At 45.2% G+C, this 25697-nt stretch overlaps 1 protein-coding gene across 2 annotated transcripts in view; it reads left to right on the top strand.

Annotated features, from left to right (window-relative positions):
• Nucleotides 1-9959: 9959 nt before the first annotated feature.
• LOC126092302 (serine/threonine-protein kinase Sgk2-like) overlaps nt 9960-25697 on the top strand; it is a 119415-nt gene continuing 103677 nt past the window's right edge. Inside the window, exons 1-3 of one of the 2 annotated variants that reach the window (XM_049907826.1) lie at nt 9960-10139; nt 10354-10511; nt 11268-11408. In XM_049907826.1, the coding sequence (XP_049763783.1) occupies nt 11292-11408 (117 nt within the window). In that variant the 5' untranslated portion in view covers nt 9960-10139; nt 10354-10511; nt 11268-11291. The remainder of the gene's footprint in view (nt 10140-10353; nt 10512-11267; nt 11409-25697) is intronic. The other variant, XM_049907825.1, reaches the window with a different exon arrangement.

The raw sequence follows: 25697 nt of genomic DNA, 5'->3' as shown, positions 1-25697 counted from the left end.
CTGTGCTGGTACTGCGAACGGCTGAAAGCAAGGGGAAACTACAGCCGTAATTTTTCCCGAGGGCATGCAGCTTTACTGTCTGGTTAAATGATGATGGCGTCCTCTTGGCTAAAATATCCCGGAGATAAAATAGTCCCCCATTTGGATCTCCGGGCAGGGACTACTCAGGAGGACGTCGTTATCAGCAGAAAGAATACTGGCGTTCTACGGATCGGAGTGTGGAATGTCAGATCCCTTAATCAGGCAGGAAGGTTAGAAAATTTGAAAAGGGAAATGGATAGGTTAAGGTTAGATATAGTGGGAATTAGTGAAGTTCGGTGGCAGGAGGGGCAAGACTTTTGGTCAGGTGAGTACAGAGCTATAAATACAAAATCAAATAGGGGTAATGCAGGAGTAGGTTTAGTAATGAATAAAAAAGTAGGAGTGTGGGTAAGCTACTACAAACAGCGTAGTGAACGCATTATTGTGGCTAAAATAGACACGAAGCCCATGCCTACTACTGTAGTACAAGTTTATATGCCTACTAGCTCTTCAGAGGATGAAGAAATTGATGAAATGTGTGACGAGATAAAAGAAATTATTCAGGTAGTGAAGGGAGACTGGAATTGGAGAGTAGGAAAAGGGAGAGGAGGAAACATAGTAGGTGAATATGGACTGGGGGTGAGAAGTGAAAGAGGAAGCCGTCTGGTAGAATTTTGCACAGAGCGTAACTTAATCATAGCTAATACTTGGTTCGAGAATCATAAAAGAAGGTTGTATACATGGAAGAACCCTGGAGATACTAAAAGGTATCAGATAGATTATATAATGGTAAGACAGAGATTTAGCAACCAGGTTTTAAATTTTAAGACATTTCCAGGGGCAGATGTGGACTCTGACCACAATCTATTGGTTATGAACTATAGATTTAAACTGAAGAAACTGCAAAAAGGTGAGAATTTAAGGAGATGGGACCTAGATAAACTGAAACAACCAGAGGATGTACAGAGTTTCAGGGAGAGCATAAGGGAACAATTGACAGGAATGGGGGAAAGAAATATAGTAGAAGAAGAATGGGTAGCTTTGAGGGATGAAATAGTTAAGGCAGCAGAGGATCAAGTAGGTAAAAAGACGAGGGCTAGTAGAAACCCTTGGGTAACAAAAGAAATATTGAATTTAATTGATGAAAGGAGAAAATATAAGAATGCAGTAAATGAAGCACGCAAAAAGGAATACCAACATCTCAAAAATGAGATTGACAGGCAGTGCAAAATGGCTAAGCAGGGATGGCTAGAGAACAAACGTAAGGATGTAGAGGCTTATCTCACTAGGGGTCCGATAGATACAGCCTACAGGAAAATTAAAGAGACCTTTGGAGAAAGGAGAACCACTTGCATGAATATCAAGAGCTTTGATGGAAACCCAGTTCTAAGCAAAGAAGGGAAAGTAGAAAGGTGGAAGGAGTATATAGAGGGTCTATACAAGGGCGATGTACGTGAGGACAATATTATGGGAATGGAAGAGGATGTAGATGAATATGAAATGGGAGATATGATACTGCGTGAAGAGTTTGACAGAGCACTGAAAGGCCTGAGTCGAAACAAGGCCCCCGGAGTAGGCAACATTCCATTAGAACTACTGACAGCCTTAAGAGAGCCAGTCCTGACAAAACTCTACCATCTGGTGAGCAAGATGTATGAGATAGGCGAAATACCTTCAGACTTCAAGAAGAATATAATAATTCCAATCCCAAAGAAAGCAGGTGTTGACAGACGTGGAAATTATCGAACTATCAGTTTAATAAGTCACAGCTGCAAAATACTAACGCGAATTCTTTACAGATGAATGGAAAAACTCATAGAAGCCGACCTCGAGGAAGATCAGTTTGGATTCCGTAGAAATGTTGGAACACGCGAGACAATACTGACCCTACGACTTATCTTAGAAGAAAGATTAAAGAAGGGCAAACGTACGTTTCTACCATTTGTTGACTTAGAGAAAGCTTTTGACAATGTTGACTGGAATACTCTCTTCCAAATTTTAAAGATGGCAGGGGTAAAATAAAGGGAGCGAAGGCTATTTACTATTTGTACAGAAACCAGATGGCAGTTATAAGAGTTGAGGGACATGCAAGGGAAGCAGTGGTTGGGAAGGGAGTGAGACAGGGTTGTAGCCTCTCCCCAATGTTATTCAATCTGTATATTGAGCAAGCAGTAACGGAAACAAAAGAAAAATTTGGAGGTTCGCCGATGACATTTTAATTCTGTCAGAGACAGCAAAGGACTTGGAAGAGCAGTGGAACGGAATGGACAGTGTCTTGAAAGGAGGATATAAGATGAACATCAACAAAAGCAAAATGAGGATAATGGAATGTAGTGGTTGTGTCCCTGCATTATTCCCCTTTTTAATCAGAGCATTTCTCCCTTGTGGATCCATTTTCTGTGACAAGCATGCATAAAGTATCATATTAATTCTGAGCAAAAGGTTGCATCATTTAGTATAGAATAAAGTACACTTGTGTGCAAAACTTAAGGAAGAAAGTAACTTTTGCAAGATGTATCACTGCCGAGTGACATAGCTCGATGAAAACTTGGATAAAATGTAGAACGAACTGATACAACGTAGTAAAGAAAGTAAATGAAAGAATTATGCGGTGTGGCGAACAGAAATGACACTTCTATTCAAAGCCAATAATGTAATCACACTGCAGTCACAACGATTTATGACGATCCCCTGGACATTACGAAAAGGGGATGGGGGGCACGGTTCTCGGTAGGGTGTACGATCACCACGGAACTCCAATGTGCTCCCATGCTGGCCACAAGCTTGGTAAGGAGTTATTGTGGTGTGGCATTCCACTCCCCTACCGGTGCGGCTGACAACGTCTGGATGGTCGTTGGTGAATGAGGACGTGCCGATGTACGTCTGCCCAATGAGTCACGTACGTGCTCGGTGGGTTTTAGTCTGGGAAGTAGGCAGGCTAGTCCATTCGCAGGATATCCTCTCTTTGCAAGAGTTCCTCCATCTGCGTCGTTCGATGAGCTCACCCACTGTCATCCATAAAATTGAGTCTGAGGCTAATGCACCCCTTAAAAGAGGCTCGTGCGGAAGGAGTACTGAGTCAGAACAACGTTGACTGGTGAGTACACCGTTTTCAAAGACTTGGTGGCCAGTACGCCCCTGCAGCGTTATGCCTCCCTACACCTCAACACCTGGACCACCAAAACGATCATGTTCGACAATACTGGACATATATTGTGATATGTGGGAACATGTAATTCACCGAGGAACATTGTCGAACATGCTCGCTTTCACCAGGTTCATACGTAAGCAAGCGAGGAAGCGTAAAGCTAATGAAGGGAGGTTCCTCCATCCCCCCCCCCCCCGCCACCCGTCCTCCAGGGGAATGACGCCGTGCAAAATTAGGTGAGGGGGGCAACCTGTAACCTCCCCCTCACTTATCGACCTTAATGACAGTGAAAAATTAAACCGCGTGTACCTAATGGAAATTTGGGAAAAGCAATCGTCACTGAAGTTAATTTGTTGGTAAAGAGGGAGGAAAGGGTTACATCTAAATGAAAGGAAAAATGCAAATGAAACTGGTGGAAATTAATTTTGAATAAGGGGTAAAGTTAATAAAGAAAGTAAATGTGCGGCCGTTAAGTTAACAATTAACTAGCGGTAATTAGATATTTGAGATTTGGGGAAATTACGGTCGCCAGTCCTAAGGACAATTACTATAGTAACTGAAGAAGAAAGGTTATTACACATATAATTAGCACTAGAAGCGTGGCAACTGAAGGTTGACACGTCTAGTGTGAAAATTGAAAGTTTGTCAGAAGTAATCAATTTCGCTACACTCTGACTTAATTTAGCAAAAGAATTAATAAAACCGGAAAATCGAAAGTTAATTTAGTGACTGAAGTTAATAGTGAGCTTTCTTTCTGAAGCACATCGAAATTCAGTAAAATACGGTTAGTCTTGGACTACCTCAACAATCATTTCAAAAGCTACTTGAATCTGCGCAATTTAGAAATAAGAGATTTAACTTTGAACTTGAATTAAATGATTCTGAACAATTAACAATAGTAAAATTTAGTACATACCAAGCTGAGCTGCAGTCACAGGTAATTTAAAATACGGTAACAAAACTCGCACTCTTAATTTGTGCTTGTGTAATCTAAATATTGTGGCCAGCTATGAATACCTTAACTGAACTTTGAAATTAAAGCAGTGACATTGAAAGATTGTACTTTAATACTGGCGTCTGAATTTCAGCGACACTCGGGTTCTTTCGGAAAAGGAAGGGACCCTGCTTGGTAATGCAATTAGGACAATGAGCAACAAACGTTCATGCTAAGTTGCTGTAATTTTGTGATGCAACAATTTTAAAAGTTTGAAAAGCTGAGGTCTGCCATACAGTTCTAAAACTTTACGTGCTTCCAGTCTTCCTTGTTGGTTGATTGAAGGTTTGAAGCCGTCGATCGAGGAGGTGGCGACAGTCACTCATTGTCGGCCGTCGCTGTTGCAGAAGCTGGATGTTGGCGCGCCTTCTTCTCGACACGGTCACCAGGCGAAAGGGGCTCTTGATGTGCGCCAGCTAATGCTTCCTGTCCGCGTCACCGTGTCAGAAACTATCATCGCAAGTCGAGCGCAATTACATGCTGCCAAACCCCGAAAGCGCGGCAACTCGCGGGAGCTTCACACAACACCCCTGCTCCACTCGCTACTCGCGGTAGACCCTCCTCCTGCCCGCGCTCCACGCGGCAGAGTTCACACTCCCAAAGATCCTAAACACTCTGGTTCTCCACACGACCTATAGACGTATTCGTTCGATAGCATAGTTTTCCCTAGGCAAGACCCAGCGTAAAAATACAAATAATATTTACAAAACAACCAATTATACATCGACATAAATGCATAAATATATATACAAACAGTAAAACAATTACAATATATAAAGAGACAGAAATGTCATATCTTGAGGTAACAAAACAAGGAAAAAAAATTATAGTACAATAGATGGAAATAGGAGGATATGCATTTCCGGCGTTACAAACCAAGCGGACACTCTTCACGTCAGGAACCTCGAAAACCCGTGAAGTCGCCCCCTAGATGACGTCCACATTGCTGCGGTCCACCGTAGTGACGTCAGTTGCTGCAGAGGTCGTCGACAGCTGGAGCTGTTTCTGCTTTCACTAACGAGACCGCAGGTGTAAGATTATTCTGCCGATCGTGCGTAAATGGAGACGTGCGGCAACACGCAACCAAGCAACAGTTCCAATCTACAGTTATCATCACCAAAGCAGAGCAACATTTGCTGCCGTAATAGCAAACTGCTATTTACGAGTGACTGTCTGACAGTTAAATTCCGAGTGTCTAGGTGAAATTCAGATTCAAAGACTGAATTCAATAACTGCCTCAGCCTGCCAGTCAAACAGAAATCTATAGATTATATACAAAGAAGCACCAAAGAAACTGGTATAAGCATGCGTAATAGAATAAAGAGATATGTAAACAGGTAGAATACGGCCCCGCGGTCGGCAACGCCTATAGAAGACAACAAGTGTCTAGAGCAGTTGTTAGATCGGTTACTGCTGCTACAGTGGCAGGGTATCAGGATTTAAGTGGGTTTGAACATGGTGTTACAGTGGCGCACGAGCGGTGGGACAGAGCATCTCCGACGTAGCGATGAAGTGGGGATTTCCCCGTACGACCATTTCACGATTGTACCGTGAATATCAGGGATCCGGTAAAACATCAAATCTCCGACATCGCTGCGGCTGGAAAAAAATCCTGCAAGAACGGGACAAACGACGACTGAAGAGAATCGTTCAACGTGACAAAAATGCAACCCTTCCGGCAAATTGATACAGATTTCAATGTTGGGTCTTCCTCAACTGTCAGCGTGCGAACCGTACAACGAAACTTCATCTATATGGGCTTTCGGAGCCGAAGGCCCACTCGTGTACCCTTTTTCACTATGTGACACAAAGCTTTACGCCTCGCCTGGGCCCGTCAACACCGAATCCGTGGACCATGTACGTCAGCAGGGGACTGTTGAAGCTGGTGGAGGCTCTCTGAAGGTGCGTGTGCAGTTGGAGTGATACGGTACCCCTGACATGTCTAGATACGACTCTGATCGGACACACGTACCTAGGCATCCTGTCTGATCACCTGCATCCATTCGTGTCCATTGTGCATTCCGACTGACTTGGGCAATTCCACTAGGACAATGCTACACCCCACACGCCCAGAAATGCCACAGAGTGACCACAGGAACACTGTTCTCAGTTTGAACACTTCCACTGGCCGCCAAACTCCCCAGACACGAACATTATTGAGCATACGTGGGATGCCTTGCAACGTGCTTTTCCGAAGATATCTCCACCCTCTCGTACTCTTACGGATTTATGGACAGCCCTGCAGGATCCGTAGTGTCAATTCATTCCAGCACTACTTCAGACGTTAGTCGAGTCCATTCCATATTGTGTTGCGGCACTTCTGCGTGTTCGCAGAGGCCCTACACGGTATTAGGCACGTGTACCAGTTTATTTGGCTCTTCAGTGTAGCAGCTTCTTTCAATGTGTTGCATTATCTAAGGTATAGGACTTGGACTCCAGTGCAGCACAGCTTGCAGCAATCAAAGCTGAGAATTCTGTATACATTATTTTAATGTTTATTACATGTTTCACATTGTGTTCCACATACTGACTGCTTTAGAGATAACACCCTGTGATCATATGCACTACAAGTGTGGAAGTCTGCTACCTCACACTGCAATGTTTATCTGTGGTTTTGGGTTAGCTTCCTGCTATCTTGAATGTTGGGCGCTAGATTTGCTTTACTGACTACTACATCACACAAACCTTCGTCATGAATCAGTTTATTTATTAGTGAAAACCATACCAAAATCCCTAAAATAGTGCCTGAGATTAGCCTTGGTACACAAACAAAAAACAGTGAGAAACATTAATTCATTATAATTTGACCAATTTGCACGATATATTACAAATTATGCATACATACCTTTCTCATTAATCTTCTATTTATCTGTGAAAATTGTATCGAAATCCACGGGAAAACTCGACAGGTATTTTAATTCACTGTATGTCAACCAATTTCTCGAAATATTTATAATTTATACACACATGATTCAGTCTGTCTGTTAGTGAAAAGCATACCGAAATTCCTACAATCATCCCTTAGGCTAGCCTACACTTACATGCAGATAAACGTGACAGGAAACGTCAAATTCTAGTCAATATAACGGAATAGGTATCGGAGTGTGTGACTAAAGTCCTAAAGTCCTCCCTTTGGTTACGTACAGTACTGTCACACGAGGCGCTCAAACATCATGCGTTATCTCGTAGAGAATTACCTCCTCCATGTCAACGGCTAAGGACTCCGAAAATCTCGGATATGCAAAATCCGACGAGCGTTTTTTCGCATGAGATCTTGGACTTATATATCAGGGCTCATCTTTACTTCTGAAAAGCATTTTACTCCCCCCCCCCCCCCCCAACGCTTGATAATGAAGTGCAATCACATGAAGAATCGAAAGAAATTGGCGTCTAGATGGAGGATTTTTTGGCAGCCAGAATGCGGCATATTATCTTAGACAGTCGTAACCTAAGGTATGGCCCAGGGAAGTACGTCGCGACACTCGCTGTTCATACTTCATGTTAATGATCTGGTAGGTAATATTGAAATCTCAGACGTTTTACTGTTGGTGCGGTTGTCAGGGATGAAATACTGCCTAGAATAAGCTGACCAGATTTTCAAAGTGGTGCAAAGATTGAAAACTTCCTGTAAACGTTCAGAAATGTAAAACTGTGCACTTCAGAAAACGCGAAAAGTAGTTTCATATCACTAGAAAGTCAATGTATCACAGCTTGATTCACTCAAAAAATACACATTCCTGATTGCAGTATTTGTTGGGATGCGAAATGAAATGATCATATACTCTCAGTCATAGCTAAAAGCGCTGGCAGACTTGGATTCATTGATATGATACTGGGAAAATGCAATCTGTCCACAAGGAGATTGCTTACAAAAACTCTTGCGACCCTTCTAGAATATTTTTCAAGTGTTTGTGACAAACAGGGGATACTGAATATGTACGGTAAAGGACAGTGCAAACGCCCACAGATTCGTTTAACCTTTGGGACAGCGTCATGGAGGAGCTGGAGAACCTGAAATGGGAAACTCTGTAAGATAGTTGACAACCACTTCGTGGAAACGTGCTTAAAAAGTTTCAAGAATCAGCATAAATGAGGAATCTAGGATTATAATACATTCCTCTACGTATCACTCCCGCAGGGACCGCAAAGACAAAATTAGACTAATTACAGCAAGCGCACAGGCACTTGAGCGCTCGCTCTTCTCAAACATACGCCAATGGAGGGGGAAGGAGACCCGACAAGTGATGCAACAAGGGTCTACAGATCTCAGAAGAAGTTATCTGCTAAAAGTGTTTTTAAAACTATGTTCTCCTGATGCTGTAGTGGCTACTTAAACATAGAAATAAAATGCTTCATCGTGGTAGAAAATACTTAATTGTGTACTGCTCCTCTGAAGATTTGAGTAAAGTACAGTGTTATCAAAAGCTGTGTAGATCAGGGGTATGCCAAAGTTCATAATTCTTGCAAAATATATAGCGTTCTAGCATTATTAACTTGTATTTTTTTGGTCTACAATGAGTTCTGTTTGTGACAAATTATCTGACAATATACTAACTTTAAGATAAATGTATAAAAAGTAGCATGTTGAACAAGTATACTGGTACAAGAAAGAGAACTCTTCATTAGATTGAAACAACTTGGCACCTGCGTCTCTGTAGTTACAATAACACATTGTTATCTTTTGTGAGACCAAAGTACCTATTCGTCAAAGAGAAAGTGGATTATCAATATCTGAAGCGCATCAAATAGCAAATAAAATGAAACAGATGCCTCACTGCATATGTGATATTCAAATACGCTACGCAACCTCGAGGCCACGGAGGCCGCCCTTTTGAAATTACCTCTCTCCCTTTTCAACCAGAGAGATTGGCTGCCCACGCAGAAATGGCGCGAAAGCTCCACCTAGGGTCCCTACAATCCCAGGGATCTAAATGTATAACAGACACCCATAGAAAAAATCCGACAGCACTCAATAATAAATTGAAGATCATCTCATCTCTGGTGGTTGACATAGCCTGAAGGAATAGTTGAAGAGAATCATAGAACAATGTAAATTTAAATTGGTGCAGGGATAAACACAATTTTGTCACATGCTAGTCTGTGTAAGATTATTTCTGCTGGTCTTTTCTGTTCCATGTTCACTTCGAAACCGACATCCTGAGGGTGGTAGAAACGAAGACCAAGTGGGATGTAGAGAAAAGAAAAGTAGGGAAATGAATAATTTGAGTAAAAACTGGGTTTCTGGTACTGCGTGTTAGTGCTAATTCATTTGAAAAATAGTTTTCAGCTTGTACAATATGAGCTTCTCAGCGTTTTAGTTCTGTAGCATACCTGTATAACTTTTTGTATTCTTCGCTTACGTGTCTGCGAGATCGTACGGAATTTTTATTAGGCCTATTACCAGTACTTAAAATGAGTTTTCCTGTATCTTTAATAAATTTCTAAATAATTTGCTTATGCGGTTTAAAAATGTGTAAACTTGATGCGTTTAATATGGTTATAAACTAGCTAACTTTTAGTTTCCCTAATTTTTGTAAATTTTGCAAGTGTCAGTTATAATTTTGATAAACGTCTTGGAACATAATCTATTTAAGTGGAATATGACGGAGTATAATTAAACATATCAGAGGTACAATAATTAAGTAAAAATAATTCCCAGGACAGTATATGTTCCGTTAAAGTTTTCATTAGAGAAGACTGTGATTCCCTGGAATATTTATCAACTCAAGAGTGAGGAAGAATATATATCTTTGGTTGCTCTTACGAAAGCATAGTTACTCAGAGTCCAAGATCTGATTTGTCTACGGAATGACGTTTCTGGTGAAACATGCGGGAAGTGCTTTTATGTAGTAAGTGAGATGTGTCGTCAAATTCCGAGTGGGCAGCAGGTTTGAGTTTGAAAAACATTGAACGTGCCACCGTTGTTGCGACAGTCTGCGTATTAATTTGAAAAGAAAATTACAGTTTACTCAAACGGTAAGTTTTTGTTTATGTTTACGTTTTGTATGTATGTGTGATGGTTAAACGATGTGTCAAGTTCAGGACGAAAGCAGAAATGCTATTTGGTTAAACAGTGACCATTATTTTGTGTAAAGTTTTTAATAACCTGTCATATAGCTTGTGAAGCGCACTAATTAATTAGATGGTCACAAAGTTGTTTTAGGACGTAAAATTGTTTTATTAACTGCAGGTGAGAAAAACGCACAAATGATGCCTAACATGTTGAACATTTAGGTGACATAATATTGCTTAAAGTCTTTGAAGGCTTGAGTAATAAAGTGCCCTCGCTGCACAATCTACGTGTGCATGGCCATACATGTGCTTAGAGGCGATTGAGCCCTTAGACAGGTAAGAAATGGATTTGTCATTTCATGTGAGCCATTGTTATTCAAAACGCTTTGGAAAAGTGATTCACATTATATTCAAACTAAGACAAGCTGCTATATTTGCTATGATCACTTGCTGGCCGTTCGCATATACTGGCATGTTTAACTCCGTTTAAATGAAAGCAATTAAATAATTCATTAATACACCAATTCCACGCCCTGAGAATGTAAACGAATATCTTTTACTGCAAAATTTGCGTCTTCTCGTGCATCGGCCGGCGGTTGCTTCTTGTAATGGTTAATGTGTTTGGTTTTAAATGCTGACATGTGAAAGGAGGCACTTTCCGTAAATATTCAGTCATAAGTAGAAGTAAGAGTATTCGATACCGTACCTTTTCATTGCGTTTAATATTGTTTCCAAAAACTGACATCTATATTTTTTTGCATTTTTTAAAAATTTAATTAAAAAGTTGGTACCAGATAGAAACTATTAGTGATGACTGGAATGCAAAAAGTGATAAAAATGTTATCAGACAAAATAGGCAGTCAGTAACATTGTTTAATATTAATGTTCTATGTGGGTAAAGTACCCTGATGAAGGTAAACAGACCGGCAACCAGTTACATAATCTTTAGTCCTTGGCTTTATCTTATCAGTCTGTGAGCAGCGGTAAGTTTAACTATGCAAGAAGGCTGTCATGGTCAGTCCTTCATTAGTGCTTGTGGAGTGTTGTGCTACAATGACACGAACAGATGCAATATGCTGTCCTATTCTGCAGCTGCTGTGGGACTCATTGGCAAACATGTGCGATGTGTGGCCAAACACGAAAGGGAGGCCAGCTGTTCGTACTGTAGGAGTGCCACCTCCGTCAGCACGCGTTGAGAACACTGAAACCTGGCAGCGCAGCAAGAAATTTACTGTGAGTCTATACTTCCTTTACTTGTTTTAGCGTGTTTATTCATATGAGAGGAGAACCATTGTAAAAAGGAAGCAAATTTTGAGTGACAGATAAGTTTGGATTATAAAAAGTGATGCATATCTTGTGAAATTCAGAATACAGTAATATAATAACTATAGTTTACTCCAAAGGTCATATTCTTTCATTACAGTGTCACTCTTTGTCACCCATATTTGTATTCAAGCAGTTTGCCTGGCTTTTTCAACACAAGTTTTGCTGCATACTGAAGATTTTTCTTTTTTTTGGTTGCAAAGGACTCTTCAAAACAAAGGTTTTTTATTTATTTTCTTCCTCTTCAATGCATTTTTAGTCGTGTGTTTCAGAATCTGATGACTTGCTGCTTATGACATTGTAGATGTTGAACTGCTTTTCATTGTTAACACTGCATCTCGTTCCTTTCCTGTAGAAGGAAGCTTGGATTAGTTGTAAAGTTCCAGATTATAAATCTAAAGGTTTTGGGTTTGATCTGTGGTCACTCCTAGAATTTTTATCTGTCATGTCTCTTACCTCTGGCAATGTTTGTTGATACGAAAATGCCAAGTTACACCATGGTTTACAGTCCACATTAAACTGTAGGTCATACAATAACTGGTTGTGTAAGTCAGTTCAAAGGTCAGCTTTACTAAACTTAACACTGTATGTATGATGGTTAATTGGTAGGGCCTTTGCATCATTGTCATATTGACCCAGACTGTGCATTTTGGACCTCTGCCACACATTGCAAATCATTATTTTATTCTTATTATTGCTTTATTACTGTCATTGGGGGGGGGGGGTGGCTTTTTCCCAACATGCAGGCAGACCTTTCATTTTTGTCAAATGTGGTTAGGTGACACTGTAACACTTCATCTTAAACGGCTAGACTTTCCAGTTTCCTTGCACATACAAAAGGAATGTGCACTGTTGTGAAAAGGAGTTGCTGGTTTTCATCCACACTGTCAATAGCGTTCGTGTTCTGTCCTTATTCTACTGTTGTCTACTGGTCAGACATGATACATTGTACTATCAAAAAGATTCCCATCTGTATATTTTCCTACGTGTTTACTGCACCGATTTTTGCAAGCTAAATGTTGTATATAGATAACTAAGAGTTAATAATGCATACTCTCACACCTTGTGTATATTAGAACTGCAAATATTTGAGTTTTATTCATGTTGTCAGTTTCCCTCCTTCAGTTTGCTTCAGGTAACTGTTCTTTTTGTGTCTTTGTGAGTAATATCTGATTCGATATCACTATAATGTTTTTCAGTAAATTCGTCCCAAGCAGTGTCCCAAAAATGATACTCCTACTTAGTAGTAAATTGTTGTTAACCCAAATGGTGTAAATGTAGAAGGGCTGCATGAATGGGCACACAGTGACCATTGGGAGAAAATAACATAAATGCTTATAAAACTGGAAAAATCCTGTGAAGCTCTGGCGGGTTGCAGAAGGTGTAGCCAGCTGTTTGTGATCAGTAAGAATGAAGAAAGGATGGCCCTCGATGTCGGTGGGGAAATGTTTGATGGCCTCGTACACCACCAGAACCTCTCTATCAAAAGCAGGATATTTCTTCTGTGCTGTAGACAGTTTTTTGGAGAAGAAATGAGATGGTGAAACTGTGTCGCCTTCGCTCTGTTGTAATACTGCCCCAACTGTGATGTCATTGGCGTCTGTAGTGATGAACAAATCGGCAGATGGATCAGGGTGGGCGAGTACGACTGCGTGAGATAAAGCTGTTTTAAGAGCCCTGAAGCCTCTAGCGTGGGTTCAGTCCAGTGGACTGGTTTAATGCCCGAAGTTTGTTTGCCGGAGAGCGAGTCCATCAGCGGTGCGGCAGCTGCTGAAGGTAGATGACAGTGCTAGTAATTTACGGTATCTAGGAAATGTCTTAGTTCTTTGTACGTAGCTGGGGGTGGCAATGACGTGATAGCCAGCACGCAGGATTTGGGAGGCTGTAATATGTCTGTGGAGACAGTGTAACCCAGAAATCTCGCAGAAGACTATCGCGGTTGGAATTTTTCTTTGTTGACCTCGACGCTGTTGGGCGCCAAAGTCTGGAGGACCTGGGATAAATGATCTTCGAGGTCTTCAGTCGATTTGCTGAAAATGAGGGTGTCATCCAGGTATGCGAAGCAGAACTTGAATCGTTGTAAGATTGAGTCAATGAAACGTTGCCACGTTTGTGCCACATTCTTTAAACTGAATGGCATGAAGTTGTACTGGAACAAGTCTTTGGAATGTCTTCCGGCACTACGGGAATCTGGTGATAAGCACGTTTGCAGTCAATCACACTGAAGATTGTGGTGCCCGATAACATATGAGTGAAATTGTTTATGTTCGGCATGGGATAATTGTCCATAAGTGCGAGCATTTAAATGTCTGTAATCACCACACATTCGAAAAGAACCGTCTTGTTTGGTGCCGAGGTGAATTGGTGAAGACAAATTGCGGTCTGATAGCTGTAGGATGACTGCCTCCAGAAGTTCATTAGTTTGCTGCCGGGTCGCGCGCCACTTAATGGGGTTGGGGCATCTAACCTTGTGTCTAATAGAAGGGCCGGCAGTGTTAATTATCTTGTGTGTCATTCCATCAGTGACGGAAGAGACTGAGAACTGCACACGAGGCTGAGTAATGTTCTGACATTGAGTTTTGGGACGAGTGGGGCGCAATGAGGCATAGCCATTAGCGCTAGTGGGAAAAAGCAGCACGAAAGTCACATGCCTATTACGCAAGTGCGGCATGCGCTTGTTTGTAGAGGTCGACTGCGCGCACAGCACGGAGCAGAGGGGGGGCACACAGCGACTGTCTGTTGTTAACTTTACCTCGGGTAACCGGTGCGGGCGAGAGAGGCACTGACGTCGCGTGAGGGACAGCGATGGCCGCCGAGTTGCACGGCTGGCGCGTGGGAGAGGGGGAATGTCTATTAACAAGCGGCGCGGGTGGCTGCATAGTGGGCTCGATCGTGCTGCGCGAGCGAGGCACTGTTTGAAACGTGAGCCACTGCGCGTAGTTGGCGCTTGGGTGGTGCGGAGGTCACTGAACGCGAATTTTCACACGCAGTAAATGGCAGTAGGTGAATCTGTAGGTCGGTAGGTAACTTGGCAGACCATACTGCCCACAGAGTGACGTCTGGCATCGTGTGTTCACTCACGAGTAACCTGAGGTGGCGCCGAAGTTGTGACGGAGTGCAGTCCGTTAGGTGCTCCTCGTACAGAATCTTGATTATCAATTTCTGTGGCAAGCAGGCAAGTCGGTCCAGTATCGTTTTCTTGGCGAACTCTTACTTCGGTGGCGGTGAAGGCAAAAATAGGTCGTCGCAAATTAAATCCGAGTGGTCGTGAAGGTGTGCGACCAAACGTAGGAACTTGGAGTTGTCATCGGTCACGTGATGCAGCTCGGAGAGGTGCTCCACCAGTGTGAAACATGAAACTGTATTGTCCTCGTATAGGGGAGGAAGCCAGGGTAGATGGAGTGGAGGTGGCCGGCGGTCCCGCTCCACAAGAGTTAATGCTGGGATCGGGCATCACCGGAGCAGAAATGTTACTAGCACACACGTTCGCAACAACGGCTGGTTGTAATGTCTCTGAAGACACGACGCGGCAGGCGCAGTCGGTACCGTGAGAATGAACAGGCGAGCGGCGCGTAATGAGGGCCCGTAAACTGGTCTGGAAATTGCAGGACTGGCACTGACATTGTCCATCTCGGAAATGACGTGGAAGGCCGGCCCAGCATGTGCAGACGGTACTGCGGAAGGTTTTATGGTGGTCGGAATCGAGGCCTCCTGGGGGGGGGGGGGGGGGGTTGGCTTGGAGCTTAAAGTGCAACAATGAGAGTTTTCTGCACACAATGGCCTCGCACCCTTCATGGTAGGACCATAAAACACTGGTGAAACCTGTTGGCAGTCATACTGTCGCAGTACTGTTGCTGGTTGAAGAAGCTACATTGGGTGCACTTGTACCCACGTGGTCGTGAAACTGGGCCGCCGATCCGGTGGTTTGTTGTGGCGAACTGGATGCATAAAAAATGTCTGTTCCTGATTTGTGAGGAAGGCGAGGCTAGTGTAGCTTGGTAATAGTTGACAGCGTGTGCATTTTGCAGAAATGGCGGCATTGCACATGGCACTACTATAACCGACGTCGTGGCGCGTAGAGGATAAAAGCACGTGTGTGAATTTCGGTCCCTTTGAACTTCGTATGAGTGATTGATCCTCACACTATTTAGTAAATCATCCACTTCACTTTTCACTTGTTGTTGTGCGTAATCCAGTGAAACAAAGCCCGAGTCAATTGTTTGAGGCAACTGCGTAACACTCGGTCGTTGTGGAGTTGCCAAAGTAGAGGTTATCCTCGTCGAAGATCATAGATCATTGTCCGTTAGCTGCAAAATAACAGACGGCGGAGGGTTGTCTTGGCCTGGTCGTAAGAGCTGGGCCTCCAAATCTTCGTAAAGGAAGTTCGGTGATGTAGCCATGGCGTCGAATGTGATACCTTTTGATTCTATATGACTGGCACAGATGTCACGGAAGACGTAGAACTTTTTGTCCAGGGTCACCAATATGGGATTCTGGATACGGATCATAATATATGTAATAAACAGTTACCAAGTTTTCTATGTACACATATATTTTACCATAAAGACTGATTCACATGAACACTGCATGAAGTACAAAGGCAGACTGAATTAAACTTGGGGGCTCGTCAGAGCAGTTAATGTTCCAAAGATTGTAATTTGTGTGGTCGATGTGACCTATCGACGCCACAAGAGTTTACCGATGGAGGATGCTGATTTTGTTTTGTCTTATTCTGTCAAACCCCTGTTACTTACAGTTCGGTGTGACTTTCCTTATCCTATTGGCTCAAACTCATTCTGTGTGTTTGCAAGATAGGTGAATGTATGTATAACCTAACAACGTAGAATTTATCAATTGTATGACAAATACTATTCTCAAAAATAATTAAGAGTGAACAGCCCAGCTAAATTTTCACTACCTTATTCATCTTGCTGCTGACAATTCAGTGTAGCCGGTGTTGCACACCTTCCTCAGATATCTCGTGAATTCTTTTCTAAATGAACATATGTTGAACTACTGTTTCCGATTTAAATGATGATTACCCTTTCTGATTAAATTCTCAGCAAATACAATATTCATTTGTATTCTTCACAATACATTTCTGCAGCCATAACCAAATTTTCAAGCTGGCTACTATCCCTCCTCTACACTCGTCGAAGAAGACGTGACCATCAAAGATGGTGTGAACACCGTAGTTGTAATAAACAGTTACATATTATTGAACAATGGAAAGCCCAGTTTGGAATATCAAAGAATATTATTAAAAGAATAGATTGCTACTCACTGTAAAGGTGTCATGTGTTGAGTGACAGGCACAATGAGAAGACTGTTACACAGTGAGGTTTCAGCCAAAACCTTCTTCTGAAAGGAAAACACACCACACATTCCCATCCGCAAGCACATCTCATGGACTCATGACTGCCATCTCTGTCTGTTCGACAGAAAGCAACTCCCCCCTGCAGTTCTAGGGGTTATAATAGGCTCGAGGTATTCGTGCCTGTCGTAAGAGGTGTCTAAAAGGTGTCTAACACTTTTCGGCCCTAGGAGCTCAGGTCCCGTTCTGTGGTTTGACCTGCCACTTTCAAAATTCTTCAGAAGTGCGGGCCATATGGGGAAGGATGCCTTATGTGGTGCAGGAGTGCCCTTAGATTCATTCTGAATCTCTTGTCATGGTTTTGCATCACCACCTGCGATTCAACTGTTTGGGCAAATACACTTTCCGGGCTATGTCATCTTCTTCCATTGTCTCCTGTCCTCTTTCGCCCCCACAACAGTATAGGATTTCTCTGCACCCAGTACTCAGCATGGTAGCCAGTCCGTTGTGGTGGGGCCGTCGTATACCCATTTGGTGGTAGCCCCCTGACAACAGAGGGATCACACTGCTGATGCCTGAGCTGTAAACTCCCCACATATGCCAAGGAGTAGATGCCTGTCTTCCAGTGTCACATGTCAAGACTGCGGACGTCCACTGCACCCAGATACTCTCCATGTGCGCCACCTCCCACTTGCATCTCAACTGTGGAGAGCACCACTCCCCCTGCTCACCAGACTGCCCAGTACTCCAAAAGGAGCGGAAAGTCGTGGAGTACGAGACCCTGGACCGGTTGACTTACACAGAGGCTAAACGTAAATTCGAAGGATTACATCCCATTTGGTTGATGTCGACATACACTGCAGCTACATCAACATCGCTGTCGCAAGTGCCAGGGGTTCCTCGCTCTGTGCCACGAACAGTGGGCCGTCTGGGCCACCAGAATACAACCACCCCCTTGGTGGCAGGGGGCAAATCTTCCTCCTTTGCTCCCAAAGCACCTACTTCGGGAGAAACCCCCCCCCCCCCCCCCCCAATGCAGGGGACATCGGTCCCCTCCCCCCTGCCGGATCCCCCCCCCCCTCCGGATCCTCTTGTGCGGAAGTGGCCCCTCGGGGCCCTCTCTCCCGAGGTCTCCACTAATGCCACGGCGGACACGTGCCAGTGGTTCGAGGAGCCAAAAGCTGCTTTACGGTCTTTCTCCGTGCCTGAAACTGCTTCGGAGAAATCTTCCCGGCAAGCCCCTTGAGAGAAGTAGTAGTCTTCTAAGAACCAGGACCCTCTGGTGGCCCCATCACCACCACTCCCCATCAATTCTGCATCTGAGGATGCAGTGGAGATGTCAGCATCCCCTGCGGACCTGGATCTTACTGATGCCTCGTCCACCGTAGAAATGGGTACAAATACTTAGTTGGAGGCAGCAGGTGACCCTGAGGCATAACCTGCCTCCACACTTCATGCCTTCCCAGCCTCATGATAACATCGTACTCCATTGGAATTGCTGTGCTTTTTTACACCACCTGGCTGAGCTACGGCAACTGCTAAGCTTTACACCTGTTCTGCATTGCCCTCCAGGAAACCTGGTTCCCGGCAATGCTGACCCCTGCCCTCTGTGGCTATAAGGGATATTACAGAAACTGTAGCAACTGTAATAGAGTGTCGAGTGGAGTTTGCGTCTATGTCCTGAACTCGGTATGTAGTGAACCTGTGCCCCTTCAAACCCCTCTTGGAGCTGTGGCTGTCAGGATATGAATGATGCAGGAAATAACTTTCTGCAACGTTTATCTTCCCCGAGATGGTGCAGTACCCCTGAACGCTTTGGCTGCATTGATTGATCAACTCCCAACATTTCCTGCTTCAGGAGATTTTAACGCTCATAACCCCTTGTGGGGTGGCACAGTTTTTACTGGCTGAGGCAGAGATGTCGAAAATTTACTCTCACAACTCAACCTCAACCTCTGCCTCTTACATACTGGGGCCGCCACACATTTCAGTGTGGCACATGGCACCTATTCAGGCCATTGATCTCTCGGTTTGTAGTCCTGGCCTTCTCCCGTATTTCCACTGGAGAGCACGTGACGAACTGTGCGGTAGTGACCACTTCCCCCTCTTCCTGTCACTGCCCCAGCGTCAGGCCCACAGGTGCCTACCCAGATGGGCTTTAAACTGGGCAGACTGGGAAGCCTTCACCTTTGCTGTCACCGTTCAATCTCCCCCACACAGTTACATCGATGTGGTGGTTGAGCAGGTAACTACAACGATCGTTTCTGCAGCAGAAAACGCAATTCTTCGTCCTTTAAGGTGCCCCCAGCAAAAGACAATCCCTTGGTGGCCACCGCAGGTCGCCGAGGCAATTGTGGAGCGTCGGCGAGCTCTACAGCGGCATAAGTGGCATCCTTCCGTGGAGCACCTCATAGCCTTTAAACAGCTCCGTGCCCGTGTTTGCCAGCTTATCAAAAGGTGGAAACAGGAGTGTTGGGAGAAGTACGTGTCGACCATTGGGTGCCGTACGTCACCTTCCCAAGTCTGGACAAAGCTCAAACGAGTTTTCGGGTACCAGACCCCAACAGTGTTCCTGGTGTTAACATAAAAGGTGTGTTATCTGCTGCCGCAAACACTATTTCCAGGCACTTTGCTGAGCACTATGCTCGCGCCTCTGCATCAGAGAACTACCCCGGCCTTTCGCACTCTCAAACGGCGGATGGTAAGGAAAGTCCTCTCTTTCACTATACGCCACAGTGGACCCTATAACGCCCCATTTACAGAGTGGGAGCTCCTCGGTGCCCTTGTACATTGCCCCGGCACAGCTCCTGGGCCCAGTCAGATCCACATCAGATGATTAAACATCTCTCGTCTGACTACAAACGACATCTCCTCGTGATCTTCAGCCGGATCTGGTGAGATGGCGTCTTTCTGTCGCACTGGCAGGAGAGCACCGTCATACCAGTGCTCAAACCTGGCAAAAACCCGCTTGATGTGGGTAGCTATCGGCCCATCAGCCTCACCAACGTTCTTTGTAAGCTGCTGGAACATACGGTGTGTTGGCAGTTGGGTTGGGTCCTGGAGTCACGTGGCATGCTGGCTCCATGCCAGGGTGGCTTCTGCAAGGGTTGCTCTATCATTGATAATCTTGTGTCCCTCGAGTCTGCCATCTGAACATCCTTTCCCAGACACCAACAACTTGTTGCCGTCTTTTTTGATTTACAAAAAGTGTATGACACCACCTGGAGACATCATATCATTGGCAGATTATATGAGTGGAGTATCAGAGACCCGCTCCAGATTTTTATCCAGAATTTCCTGTCACTTGGTACTTTCCATGTCCAAGTTGCTGCCTCCAATAGTTCCCCCCATATCCAGGAGAATGGGGTCCCACAGGGCTCTGTATTGACTGTATCTCTATTTTTAGTGGTCATTAATGGTCAAGCAGCAGCTGTAGGGCTGTCCGTTTCACCCTCTGTGTATGCAGATGACTTCTGTATTTTGTACTGCTCCACCAGCAGGAGTTGCCGAGCGACGCGTCCAGGGAGCCATGAACAAGGCGCAATCAGGGGCTCTAGCCCACGGCTTTCAGTTTTCGTCCACAAAGTCGTGTGTAATGCTCTTCTGTCGGCATTGTACCGTTCATCCGGTACCAGAACTTTGCCTTACTGATGATCTCCTCACTGTAGTGGAGACGTATGGATTTTTAGGACTGGTTTTCGATGCCTGATTGACTTGGATTCCTCACCTTTGTCAGCTTAAGCGGAAGTGCTGGAAGCACCTCATCAGTGCCCTCCCCTGCCTGGGCAACACAAACTAGGGTGCAGATGCCTCTACGCTGCTGCTGCTGCTATACAGAGCCCTTGTTCAATCCCGCCTTGACTATGGGAGTCTGGTTTATGGTTCGGCAGTGTCCTCAGCGTTGCGTTTACTTGACCCATTGCACCACTGTGGCGTTCGCCTAGCAACGGGAGCTTTTAGGATGAGTCTGGTGACCAGTGTCCTTGCGGAGGTTGGAGTCTCTCCATTGCAGCTCAGGCGTGCACAACTGCTCGCCAGTTACATTGCACATGCTTGTAGTTCTCCTGCGCATCCGAATCATTGTCTCCTTTTCCCACCCACGGCGGTTAATTTCCCGCATCAGCGGGCCAGGTCAGGGCTTACAATTGCAGTTCACATCCGATCCCTTCTGTCTGAACTGGAGTCCTTGCCTTTGCCACCTATACTCGAGGTCAAATCGTTTACACCTGGACCTTTCACATGGCCCAAAGGATTCAGTTCATCTCGCGGCCCTCCGCTGTCACTTCATCTCGATTCTTGACATGTACTGAGGCCATGAAGAGATTTACAATGACGGCTCAATGGCTGATGGTCAAGTCGGCTTCTCATGTGTCTGTGGAGGACATATTGAACAGCATTCCTTGCCCGATGGCTGCAGTGTTTTCACTGCAGAGCTGGTGGCTATATCTCGTGCTCTTGAGCACATCCGCTCATGCCCTGGGGAGTCGTTTCTTCTGTGTACTGACTCCTTGAGCAGCCTACAAGCTATCGACCAGTGCTACCCTCGTCATCTTTTGGTAGCGTCCATCCAGGAGTCAATCTATGCCATGGAGCAGTCCGGTTGTTCAGTGGTGGTGGGGCAGTCGTCTCGCAGGGACTCTGTGGTTCTCTGCCGGCTCCACATTGGCCATGCTTGGGTGACCCACATCTACCTCCTGTGCCATGAAGTCCCGCCTCAGTGTCGATGTGGTGCCCAGTTGACAGTGGCCCATATTCTGGTGCACTGTCCCACTTTGACTGCCCTGCAACGAAATCTTCGGTTACCGGACTATGGGTACTTTGTTTATGCGTCTGCACACCCATCCCTCTTACGGCATCTCAACAATATCCACCATCATGGCATCTCTTTGCCTACAGGCACCTTTTACACTAGCTTGATTGTCTGTACGCTGAAGCTGATGAACTATCACTGTGGCTTTCTCCTCGGCAAGTATGCGTGCCGTTTGCCTGCCATGCGTGGCTACCCATCCTATGCCTCCTTTGATGATTCCTTTGATCGTCAGTATGGAGTGCATCCCTCTTCCCTCTTACCTACTGGAGTCTGCTTTCGGCACTTGCTACAGCAGCTTAACTTCATGCTTCCTGCAACTTTCCTGGTGGATGTGAACTCTTCACCACCTAGGTGTTGTGAAGTGGCCCATGTTAACCTTGGCCTTCATTCGCTTCCTAAGGACACTGTTCCAGCCGCGGTCTATTGCCTTCAGTTTCACGACCTTTGCTTGGAACTTCACAATAGTACCTTTGTATACACTGATGGCTCTTGGACATCATGTGGGGTCGGTTTTAGCTTCATCATTGGCATCCGTGTCTTTCGATATTGGCTTCCAGCCCACTGGTTAGTATTTACAGCCAAGCTCTTTGCTTGTTTCGGGTCACGGAGTACATCTGGTGACACAGCCTTTTCAATTGTGTCGTCTGCTCAGACTCACTCATCGCCCTTCAAAGCCTACTTGCCGGTTGTGGTGTAGGGATGCTCATGAGGACCAATGTCCGCCTCTCTCTCACCACTGTGTCAACTGCAACGGTGACCATGTCACCTATTCCCAAGATTGTCCCACATATCACGACAAGCGTGCTGCGCAGGAGATTCAGGTTAAGCAAAAAGTGCCTTACCCAGTTGCTTGCAAGTTATTAGCTAGTCAAAAACCTTGCATTGTATCATCTGGCACCAACAGTACTGTTCTTGCTACATCTCGGTCCACGAAGAACATGACCGTGCAGACATGGAACAACAAATTTAGTGCCACGATTATGAAATCGCCCAGCATCATGGGAGCGTTCCTGTCTCCTACTCCAGTTGTGCAACAAGCCACCAAACTTTCGCCTCGCTGGCCACCTGCTACACAACCGGCAGACTGGAAAGGACAGAAGGAATACTCCCACGAAGACTTCCTGTGTCCCTCCAGCTTACAAACATCTCAGTCTTCTTCTGCAAATCTGCCAACCAGAAAGGCTCCAGTAAATCAAACAAAAGAAAATGGTCTTCTCCTTTGCTGACTGGGAGTTCCTCTCTGACGGTGTCTTCATGTGATACCCTCACCCGGTCGACCTCTGTGTCCCTGTTGCGCACCACCAACTGTTTTTCTGCACTGTAATCCGCAGATAGACAGAACGAGAATGCCAACACCTCTGTAGACCTCGTGGAGCAGGATCCTCCAGCCTCTGTGCCTGTAGTAGTGAGTCTTTTAAGGCTGACACGTGGCAGCCGCTGAGGTGACACCCCTTCATGTTTCCTTGTCATAACTCTCCTCCAACGGAATGTTTGCAGCCTTCAGTCCAACAAAGAGGACTTAAGGCTGCTCTTAGATCACTGGGTCCCCTTGTACTCTGCCTCCAGGAAACAAAATTGCGTCCTCACGACCGCTTTGAGTTTACTCATTTCTCCCTGGTCTGCTATGACCTTCCCCCTGAGGACAGCATTTCTGTTACAGGGGAGTAATGCTGCTCATCCGGGATGATGATCACAGTCAACCCCTCTCCCTGACTACCCAGCTCCAAGCTACTGCATTTCACATTTTCCTTCCTCACTTGACCTTAGGCCTTTGTACTTATTGGGCAATTACTTCATCCCTTTCTGCTGCTCGGCGACTTTAATGCGCACCATCCCCTTTGGGATTCTCTCAGAACCTTTCCAAGAGGTGCCCTGTTAGCTGACCTTCTCAATCAACTTCCCTGCCTTAACAAGGGAGCATACACGCTCCTTTCAGACTCCAAGCACACCTATTCCCATTTGAACCTATCCTTCTCCATTGCCCAGCTTGCTCATCGTCTCGAGTGGTCTGCTCTCTCTGCACTGCTGCCTCTGTATCACGGGGTCCCGGGTTGGATCCCCGGCCGGATTGGGGATTTTCTCTGCCCGGGGACTGGGTGTTTGTGTTGTCCTCATCGTTTCATCATCATCATTATCTGTGAGAGTGACTAGATTGGATTGTGACAAGAAAATGGACTGTGTAAAATTTGGGACTTTGTATGGGTGCTGATGACTGCGCAGTTAAGTGCCCCACAAACTAAACATCACACATAATCATCTCTCTGACAAACACACTCAAGCAAACATTTCCCACGTGCTATCTGTTTGTTGACTCCCTCCCCAGCTCCGTGTGCACTCAAGTGGCATCTTTCTGAGGCCAGCTGGAGGCTTTACTCCTGTCTGGCGGCCTTCGATGAACATTTTCCAAGTTGTGATGACTGGGTAGAATATCTTACAAATGTTATACTTACTGCAACAGAATGTTGGTGGCAAACTGCATTCATTATGCAAGGTGCGTTCCATAAGTAATAGGACTAAATTCATAAAAAATCATTTATTGAATATATTCGTACAAATAATCAAAACAGTTCAAAATAGCAGCCTCTTGCGTCGATACACTTCTGTAGGTGGTGTTTCCATGCCTGGAAGGAATCCTCGAATGCCTTTTCCGGAATGTCCTTAAGAGCTGATGTAACATGCACCTGGATGCTTTCAGTCGTGTCCCAATGTTTTCCTTTCATGACTCCTTTTAACAGAGGAAACAAAAAAAAATCACCGGGAGCCAGTTCAGGACTGTAGGGAGGCTGGCGAACCAATGGGGTCTTGGTCCTGGCCAGGAAGTCATTGACAGTGAAGGCGCTGTGACTCAGCGCATTGTCATGGTAATCTTCCCACATGTCCTTGATGTCGCTTTGGCAGCAAAAGACCCTCCTTTTCAGTCTTTTGAGCACTTTCAAGTAGAAAGCTGAGTTCACTGTAGTCCCAGTAGGTACGAATTAGTGGTGGACAATGCCTGTGACGTCAAAGAAGACAATGAGCATGGTTTTGATCTTGGACTTGCTCATGCGTGCCTTCTTGGGACGGGGTGACGATGGGGTGTGCCACTCTGAACTCAGCCTTTTTGTCTCAGCGTCGTACTCAAAAAGCCACGACTCATCACCAGTGATAACTGAGTTTAAAAAATGGGGATCATTTTCACACATTTCCAACATCTCTCGGCACCGAAGCACTCACATTTGCTTGTGTTTGTTGTTTTGGGACGAGTTTGGCACACATCCTCAGTCACAATGCGGCAAACAGTTGTTTTTGACATGTTTAGAGAGTGTGCTATCAATTGAAGGCTCAGCCGTCTGTCAGAGTTCAAACAATCGCGCACACGCGTCACATTTTCGTCGACTCGTGTGGTTGATGGCAGTCCACTGCGAGGTTCGTCGGTGATCTCCTCGCGGCCCTCCATGAACGACTTGTGCCATCGGAAAAATTGTGATTTGGACAAGCAATCAGTCCCAGAGGCATGCTGAAGTAATGGAAATGTTTCGGTGGCGGACTTCCCACCAAGTTTAACACAAAATTTGATAGCGTACTATTGCTCTACAGAATGATTCATTGTGCCGCGTTACATAAACTCAAAACGGGGTTAATGGAAACGCACGTCCTGACTGTTCGGCAGCTCACAGCCGATTGAGATGAAGAGCGTTTTGAAGCTAATGGCCCCCTCCACTTAGCCCAGCCGGTTACAACACGTTGTGGTGTACTGTTGCGTCAGGAAAAAATTGGTCGCATTAGTTATGGAACACACTCTGTAAACTGGTGCATGCACATTGTCCTCGCATTCTTCGGTATGGCAAAAAAGCTAGCTGGATTTCATTTACTAGTTCTTTTAACAGTTCCACTTCCTCTTTCACCATGTGGGCCAACCTCCAAAGTTCTCTGGCACCAAGGTCCATCCCCCAATTTCCGGCCTGTTAGTAGCAAACAATGTCTTAGTGGACCCAATTGCTATCCCCAACACCTTGGGCCACCATTTTGCTTGTGCTCCTCGTCCTATCATCTTGCCTCCCTCCATTGGAAATGAGCAGAGGAGGCTCGAGCGATA

This window comes from Schistocerca cancellata, chromosome 7, assembly GCF_023864275.1.
Source record: "Schistocerca cancellata isolate TAMUIC-IGC-003103 chromosome 7, iqSchCanc2.1, whole genome shotgun sequence".
Lineage (NCBI taxonomy): Eukaryota > Metazoa > Arthropoda > Insecta > Orthoptera > Acrididae > Schistocerca > Schistocerca cancellata.
Note: the sequence above shows the minus strand (reverse complement) of the source record. Positions and strands in the feature narration are given on the sequence as shown.